Below are 9,155 nucleotides of genomic sequence, written 5' to 3' on the forward strand. Positions count from 1 at the left end.
AAGCCTCAGAGCCCCAGAAAGAGGCTGTCAGCCCCAGAAAGACGCTGGCGGGTGTTGCAGGACCAGGGAAGTAGTGGGAGGTGAGGGCGGGGCCAAGACCAGAAGCTGTGCTCCTGGTGCCCAAGAAAGGCACTGAGTTGGTCTGTGTGAGAAGGGTCAGGAAGCAGTATTGGTTCCCCAGGTGTCTGGAGCCCCAAGACTAGGAATGGCACAGGGCCCAAGCTTGTAGTAGAGAACAGCGGGGGAGATGGAAGGGTGGCGCGGAGGGCTGCACGGTAGACTTACCCCCAGAGAGGCCTGAGGGCGGGAGAGCGGGCCAGGAGAGTTCTAAGCCAAAATTTATTGAATGATTTTTTTTAATGACATTCAAAATTAACAACTGGAGCAACAATTTAAAAAAATTAAACATTCTAATACAATACATTTGATGCATGCTCAGGAATGGTAGTAGGAAAATATTAAAAGTCTTTTTTTCCATAATTAAACCATTATGTAAGAGCAGAAAACTTTGTATGTGCAGTAAAAAACACTGCAGTTTGTAGCTTACAGTAGTCTTAAATCTGAGTCGAAGTGTTTCAAGGAGCATTTCTTGGTGTTGCATGGTGTGACAGCATGTGTGGGTATAGTGCAAGACTTCAGTGAGATTATGGGCTTGAGCATTCAGAAACCTTTAAAAGCATTTTAATTGCATTTATTTATTGGACTGTGTGCACAGGTGTATCACGTTGCACATGAGATCAGAGGACAGCGTGCAGGAATTAGTCTCTCCTTCTACCGTTTGGGTTTCAGGGAATCAAACTCAGGTCATCAGGCTTGGCAGCAAGTGCCTTTACCTTCTGAACCATCCCACAGGCCCCAGAAACCTTTTAATGGCTACGTTTTCATGACCTACACATTTAGATGCAACCCACAGTTTAAGAAGCTGATGTTTAGATTCAGATAAAGACAGACCTAGAACCTGGAAGAATTGGGTGTTTCCCTGTCTAGTAGTTGTGGCTGGGCCAGTAGGCACCAAGTCAGGGTTGGGTTCCTCCATGGACTAAAACCCAAAGCTGAGGAGCCGGCCCTCAGTGGGGGTCTGTGTGGGCAGCAGCCCCTTTGCGCATGCATTGTCCCACATGTGCTGCTGCAAGTCTCAGTGTCATCAGGTAAGATGGGTTTCTTACAGACTGTCTTTATAGCCTTTCTGGGGCCTATCACCTCACCTCTGTCTATGATAACAGGACCTCAGTATATAGAGAGTGTTTTCTAAATAGTCTTCAGAGCTGATTAGATTCTAGACCAGGGTGGGGAGGCAGCCTAGAGGTAGAACACATGCTTAACATACCCTAAGCTGTAATTCCATCCCAGAACCACAGAAAATTTTCGAAAAATTGAAATTTGTTAGTATTTTTTCCTTATTGTTTCATATGTAAAAACTTTCCCTTACTCATATGTACTTTATTTCTGTAGGTTGGTGACACATCCTTTGATCTGCCAGAAGCCAATGTCCTCATTCAGATTTCTTCCCATGGTGGCTCCAGGCGGCAGGAAGCCCAGCGCTTGGGGAGGGTGCTCCGAGCCAAAAAAGGTCAGGCCACCTCTTCTAATGCAGGCTGGTGGGAAGTCTCTCTCACTATACAGGAAGAGTTGGGGTGCTGGTGTGCTCAGTCATAGCCAGCTTTGCCTCATGGCTGGGGACACCCTGAAGGGAGGTATCCCAAGCAGGACCTCAGAGCCCAAGGCCTTCCTGGGAGATGAAGGTGTAGGTATTTTCCACGGGAGCCTGGAATGACAGTTTTTACCAGTGTTGACCCATGGATATGGAGTTTCTGAAATGCCCTGGATCTCTAGGCAGGGGGAAGGGAGGTATTGGCAGGACAAACTTTGATGTCTATCCAGGTAATGATGAGAATAGTGGTTTCAGTGAGCTCAGGACTGGAGGCAGGAGGCCCCGTGTGGTGCTGATCTCCACTAGGGGGAGCTCCTGCAACCCTGGGCCCACACCCCAGATGGGGCATGGCAGGGACTGACACAGTTGCCCAGAAGTGTTATAGACACTGATCCTGCCTGGCCTGACCTGAGACTACTGGATTGATAGTAAATTTGAAAGTGGCAGCATTAGCATGGAATTGGGTGACAGGCCACCTGTGTGACCCTGGGCAAATAATTGTGCCTTTGTTTTCCTATCCAGAATTCGAATGACACTCCATTCTTGTGTGACTGTTGTGAGGATGAGCTTGTAGAACGTAGAACACCATGCGTGAATGCTGGGTAGACTGTAACTTTATAAACTGATAACAGATGTGAGAGTAATGGAGACACTTCCTATTCTGTGCCACACAGAAAAGAAGAAAATGTAACTTGCAATTTGATGAGAGTTGTTTTTCCTTGCTCAGAGTACTAATTTCTTAAGGTATTTGGCTCTTTGCATCTCTGAGTTCTTGTGAGAAAAACAATTTAATTCAAGGGTATTATGCAGATTCTTAACCTTCTGACATTTGAACTGTAAGGCAGAAAGGTTTACATTGTCCACAAGGAGCAGGCCTTTCAGGCTACAGTCGTTTTTTTTTTTGTTTTATGTTTTTTTAATCTGTACAAGTGTATGGCCTACATGTATATAAGTGCACCCATGTCACGCAGTGCCAGAGGAGGTCAGAGAAGTGTGCTGAATTCCCCTGGAACAAGTTACAGATGTCATTAGCTGCATACGGGTGCTGGGATTCAAACCCAGGTCCTCTGCAAGAGCTACAGTGTTTTCATCCTTTTTTCTGTAATAATTTATTCCTGTTCCATAGATTTTGTCTCTGAGCTGTTTTCTTTTTTCTTTCAAAAAACAAATTTTATTGAGCTATTAAAATAGTATATAATTGTTCCATCTAAAGCTTACAGTTTGGGTTAGTGAGCTGGCTCATCTGAGGAAGGTGCCTGCTGCCAAGACTGACAGTCTGAGCTTGATCCTCAGGAACCATGTGGGGAAGGAGAGACCTGACTCCACATGGCACTGTGGCATACGTACTTCCACATGTGCACTCGTGCATGCGTACGCACACAAAATATGTAAATAAATATAAAAAAGTATACAATTCAGTAGTTTTAGTATATCCACAAAGTGGCTGCTATTACTACAGTGCATATTTAGAATATTTTCATCAGCACCCCAAAGAAACCCTAACCGACTCCAGGCTAGGCAACCAGGCATCTGCTCTTGTCTCTATACCTATTCTGGACATCATTGGGGCCATTCAGTATGGCACCTTCTGTGATTCATTCCTTTCATTTAACATGTTTTGAGGAGGGTTTTCCTAATGTATTGGTACTTCATGCTGTTTTTATTGCCAAACCACTCCACTTTATGAACATGCCACATTTTATTTATCCATTAATCTGCTGTTGGGTTTTTGAGTTATTTCCACTTTTGTTTACTGTGCAAATTGTATACAAGTTACTGTGTGGATTTGTTTTCAGTTCTCTTGGCTGTGTATACCCAAGGCTGGCGTTACTGGAGCATGTAGTAGGCACTGTGTATTTAACATTTTGAGGGCCTGTCAGGCCGTATTCCAAAGAAGCCACTCCATTTTATATTCTAACCTGCAGTATGTGTAAGCTCTGTAGTTTCTCCACGTCTTTTTTTAAAGGTTTTATTTTTATTTCTTAATTATGTGTATGTGTGTCTGTGTGAGTGTGTGCTATGTGTATGCAGGTACCTGCAGAGACCAGAAGTTTTTGGATCCCTCGGAACCGGAATCACAGGCAACTGTGTTCCAAGTTGGGGACCAAACTTGGTTCCTCTGGAAAAACCAGAAGTACCCTTAACCTCTGATCTCTCTCCCTAGCCCCACATCTTTATAGTGGTGGTGACTCTGCTTTCTGGAGTCTACCATTCTAGTGGAAGCAAAGTGGCCACACCTCCCTGCCACACCAGGGAATCAAGCCACACCTCCCTGCAGCTCTCTCTGGGACAGAAAGCTAAGAAGCCTTTGCTGTGATTGACAGCTCTCAATTTATGGTACCTGACTCCTCCATGGTCCCTGTTATTATGCTGAACTTAATCACATGGTATGAAACTGTCCACCACCCCTAAAAGGCTACAAAAAAAAGACCTTCCCTTTGTTATGAGGTTTGGGCTGAGACTCCTCTGGATACTGCTGGGGGATTTGGTCAGGAATTACAGACTGTCCTCTAAAGTGACCCCTCTGGATTTCCTCCCCACCCCCCCATTCTCTTATTTTTGTTTTTGTTTTATTTTTGTTGTGGTTGCTGTTATTTATTTTTATTTTTTTAACTGGATCTCCCTAGAAGGCATCTGTGTAGACCAGTGTGACCTATCTTACAGAGCTCCTCCTGCCTCTGCCTCTGCCTCTGCCTCCCGAGGACTGGGATTAAAGGTGTGTACCACCATACCTGGCATCCCATTCTCACTCTTGTGAAGCTCCTCTCCATGCTTTAAAGAGGTGCCTCTCCTTCCCTTTAAGGCCCCATCATATTTACATATCCACATATTGTATTGTTTATGTTTAATGCTCTCCTTTGTGGCCTTGAGGCCCTTTCATTGTAATGAACCTCATTTCTGAAGGGAATTCATGTACGAAACTTCGAACAGACCATTATGACCATATCTTTTTAAAGATAAGGCTCAAATTTAGTTCATCTGGCCTGACAACATGTGCCTTTACCCACTAAACCATCTTGCTGGCTCTCTTTGTTTACGTTTATTTTATTTTCATGTTTGTGAGACTGAGAATCAAACCCAGGTCCTCTTTGCACATGCTAGGCAAGTTCTGTATTGCTGAGTGTCACCATAGCCCCTTTACTTTCTTGATGGCAGTCTTAGAAGCAGGGAAGGCTTTAATTTTGGCAAAGTCCCCTGCAGAGTCAGGGCGGTTGCACATTGGCTGAGGAGCTTTCCCACCACAGTACTTGCTTTTGAGCCAGGACCTTGAGCTCCTGGTGCTCTAGTGGCTAATGTGGCTTTTTTTTTTTTGCCTTTTCTTGCCTTCTCCCCACAGGAATGGTTGCAGAGGAGTACAATGCCTTCTTTTACTCCCTGGTGTCCCAGGACACACAGGAAATGGCTTATTCTACCAAGCGACAGAGATTCTTGGTAGATCAGGGTTACAGCTTTAAGGTATGTATCCATTTGCCTTTGGTTAGGCCATGACAAAGGCCATTTTGTTATTTTGGCCTCCAGGAGAAGTAGGGACACCTCAGGCAGGCACAAGTACTTGGAGATTTGAGGTTGAGACCTTGTCTCTATCAGCACTACCTACTAATGGCCCATGTGCTAGTCTAGCGGTTCTGAAGTACCAAGGCCCTGTAGTCACGCTGAGTCATAAGTCCTCTGGAGTTCCTTGTTAGGTATGCCAGTCTAAGTGGCTAAGAATTATCTTCCTTAGCTGGAAAAGGCTGAGCCTCCTTTCAGACATCAGCTGCTCCATGCCACAAACAAGTCTTGGAATAACTTGGAAAATACTAAAGCTTTGGTCAAGTTGCACTGACCAAAAAAGCATTTGCATTCTTTCCTTTTGACATGAATATTAAATTTATGTCAGGATTTTTAGTGTCCCATAATATTCTATTTGTGAGTGATGGATGGAATATTCTGGAAACAGAGAAGAAAAGTCCCAGTGTGGTCCACTAACAGGATGTCATTAGAATGTCAAGTTCCCAGGTTCTTGATTTGCAAAAGACTATACATAGGCACTATATTAGGTTCTGTAAAGGAACAGAACCGATAGAATAAATATATTAAAAGGGGACTTAGGACTGGAGAGATGCTCAGTGGTAAAGAGCACTAGCTGCTCTTGCAGAGGATCTGTTTTAGTTCCTAGCACCCACGTGACAGCTGGCAGCCATTCATAACTCCAGTTCCAGGAGCATATGACGCCCTCTTTTGGCCTCTATGGGCATTGCACTTATGTACATACAGACAAAACACTCATACACATAAAATAAAAATAAATTTAAAAGGGGAGGGTTATTAGATTGGCTTGCATGATGTGGTCTAGATAGTCCAACAATGGTGGTCTCACACCAGAGAGGCCAAGAATCTAGGAGCTGCTCAGTCGGATAACACTGGATGTCTAAGCAGTACCAATTTGGCACTGAAGGCCTAGAGGATTCCTGAAGAACTACTGGTCTTCAGTCTTTGTCGGAAGCCCAAAGAAACTGGTTCTAGTACCAGTGAATGAATGCAGCAGCAACAGAGGAGATGAACTTGCCAGAAGGAGTGAAGGCAAGCAGGCAAAAATTTCCTTCTGTCATGTCCTTTTGTCTGGGCTGCCACCAGAAGGTGCTGCCTGCATTTAAGGTGGGCTTTCCTGCTTCAAATAATCTGATCAGGAAAGTCCCTCACGGAGTGCTCAGCAGCTTGCATTTTAGTTGATTCCAGATCCAGTCAAGTTGACAACCAAGATTAGCTATCACAAGTCTGCCCCTCATGAACTTGACATTCAATCACATCTCCTTATGCCATGTTTATTTTCTAAATGAAATCAATACCAAGGTCGTAATTCTACCTCATATGTTATAACTATGCTACATACAACTGCAAGCACATATTTTTTTTAGAATAGGTAGTAAAGTCCCTTGAGGAATGCTTAGTCTCTAGGCATCTCATAGCTTAAGTATGATAATATAGATTTACAACACTTAACTACTGATATTTTCTGAATCAGTTACATTGCATGATAAATAACTAGAAGAAAGAAAACACAGATATCTGCTTAATGTATGTGTATATATGCACAAACATGCTCTTAGCTAATAGGATAGAAAGAGCCATCATTCATACTTTTCCATTTGGTCTCTTTGAGCATTGATGAGAGTTCTGTTTTTACCTTTAGTCAGAGTAGGGCTATCTGACTTCTACTCTTTTTAAAACATTATTTTATGTGTAAAAATGTATTACCTGCATGTATGTAAGTGCACTTGTGTCATGCAATACTCATGGAGGACAGAAGAGGGCATCAGATCCCCTGGAACTGGAGTTAATGGACAGTTGTTAGCCATCATGTGGGTTCTGGGAACTGAACCAGGTCCTCTGCAAGAACAGCCAGTGCTCTTAACCACTGAGCCATCCCTCCAGCCCCTGGCTTCTACAGAGGCAGTGACACCTCTCAGGCCCTTCTGACAGGGCTAGAGGATGAGTTACTTAGGTTTGGAGCCCAGTTTTCTAGAGGGTTCCCATTGTGACTTTTGCCCAGCTGCCTGAGTTTGTCAGAGTCCAGGTCCTTCAGGTGCAGGATGGGAGGCATAGCACAGAAAGGATTTTCTGAGTTTCTTGAGAGCTGAGGTCCATGGAAGACCTGTGCACATGTGGTGTCTGTATTGACCCAGCTGCCTTTGCCTAAAGCATCTGTCAAGTTTCCAGGGTCATAATCCTTGAGTGGTTGGCTAGGCAGATGGGTCCTGTTGTCTGTATTCAGGTGTCTGGTTGTCTGGGAGGACTTGGTCAGATCCTGCTCTGCAGACATGAAAATCTAGCCCCTGACATGCTGTTACCTTATGTCTTTGTTAGCTTTAACTGTCAACTTGACACAACCTGGAATTATCTGGGAAGGAGAATCTCATTTGAAGAATTACCTAGATCTGATTGGCTTATGGGCATGTTATGAGGGATTGTCTTGATTGTTAATTGATTTAGAAGGTCCACCCTACTCTGGACTGCACCATTCCCTTAGGAATGTGCAGAACTGTATAAGAAAGCTAGCTGAGCAAAGGCCTCCCAGCCAGCAAGCAGCATCCTCTGTGGTTCCTGCTAGGCTTTGGCAGTGAAGTGAATTCCTTGGTTGGAGGTAATGCTGTGTGGAACAGCAAGCAGGCCTGCCTTTAGGTTCCTGCCTTGAGTCCCTGCCTTGATGTCCCTCAGTGATGGACTATGATCTGAACTTATAAGCCATGTAAACCTGTTCTCTCCCTAAGTTGCTTTGGGGTATTTTATCACAGCAACATAAATGAAACTAGAACATCTGCAACTGAGAAAAAAATCTGATCAGTAAATTCTTGACATCCTATCATGAATAAAGTATTCCTTCCTGCTGGCATCTCAGGGTTAGGTAATCAGATGGAGTATTCTTGGCTGTGTCTTCCCATGTTTTCCTTCCTTTTCTGGTGCAAGATGGGAAATTAGGGACTTTCTGTATCTTGAAATAGCAGTTAAGCTCTCAGGAACTCTCCATCATGGCCAACTGCCTGGCTGGGCCCCCAGGAATGGGAAGAAGTGACCAGAATAAGGTCCAACAAGCAGTTGGAGTTGGGGCTGGGGAGATGAACAGAGGGACCTGCCCTTGCTCCTGCAGGTGATCACAAAGCTAGCCGGCATGGAAGAGGAAGAGCTGGCATTCTCCACAAAAGAGGAGCAGCAGCAGCTCCTGCAGAAGGTCCTGGCCGCCACTGACCTGGACGCCGAGGAGGAGGTGGTGGCTGGAGAATTTGGCTCTAGATCCAGCCATGTAAGTAAATGGGGGGAGGCTCCAGGTATCAGTGCTCCTGTAGGATGGCATACACATGCATACATGCAACACGTGCACACGCATGTGGACACACATAGGCCTACGTGTGTGTGAGCTAGTAGGATCTTGGGAAAACTGAAATTTCTGGAGAAACAACTCCATTGACCTTTTGGTATGGGTCCCTTATAAACATATTGTCAGACATAATAGGACTCGTAGCACTGTGACTGGCATCCTGCCTGTCCATATGGCAGTCTGATAATGTTGGAACCCAGGTTGACAAAGCTGATGACCCCAGCCTCAATCTTCAGGCTCTGGGGCTACCTATTGTTAGGTTTGCTGGCCTCAGGCTAGCAGGTTCACCCTGATTCCCTCCTCAGAGCTCTTAGAGCTCATCCAGCCTGGGTCTGTTGATAACTCATACTGTCATTTCAAAATTTCCCTGAAAATCCTGGAGTTCTCTGAAAAGACTCAGCCTTCCATGTGTTATTTAGTGAGTACTACCATGTTGCAGACCTATGTACATAGTATAATTAATGAACACATCATAAGGAGCATTATCCGGCTCTTCAAGGAAAGAAGTGGAACTGAATCATGAATCATGTGCTTTTGAAATTCAATGGTATTAAATCAAAAAGGTGAACGGTGGCTGGAACGAGGTATGAAGGGGCAGGAGTTGCCACCTGGGCAGGTGCCAGGGAACCTTCAGCTGAGACTGTTCTC

General features: G+C 44.7%; 1 protein-coding gene across 1 annotated transcript in view; it reads left to right on the plus strand.

Annotated features, from left to right (window-relative positions):
- Positions 1–8,432, plus strand: part of Ercc3 (ERCC excision repair 3, TFIIH core complex helicase subunit) — a gene marked incomplete at its 3' end in the record, with an annotated part of 52,200 nt that extends 43,768 nt beyond the window's left edge. Inside the window, 3 exon segments of the mRNA XM_029562297.1 lie at positions 1,453–1,570; positions 4,989–5,107; positions 8,280–8,432. Of these exon segments, the coding sequence (XP_029418157.1) occupies positions 1,453–1,570; positions 4,989–5,107; positions 8,280–8,432 (390 nt within the window).
- Positions 8,433–9,155: the final 723 nt, after the last annotated feature.

The sequence above is a fragment of the Nannospalax galili genome, unplaced genomic scaffold (genome assembly GCF_000622305.1).
Source record: "Nannospalax galili isolate Female #2095 unplaced genomic scaffold, S.galili_v1.0 scaffold1615, whole genome shotgun sequence".
Classification (NCBI taxonomy): Eukaryota; Metazoa; Chordata; class Mammalia; order Rodentia; family Spalacidae; genus Nannospalax; species Nannospalax galili.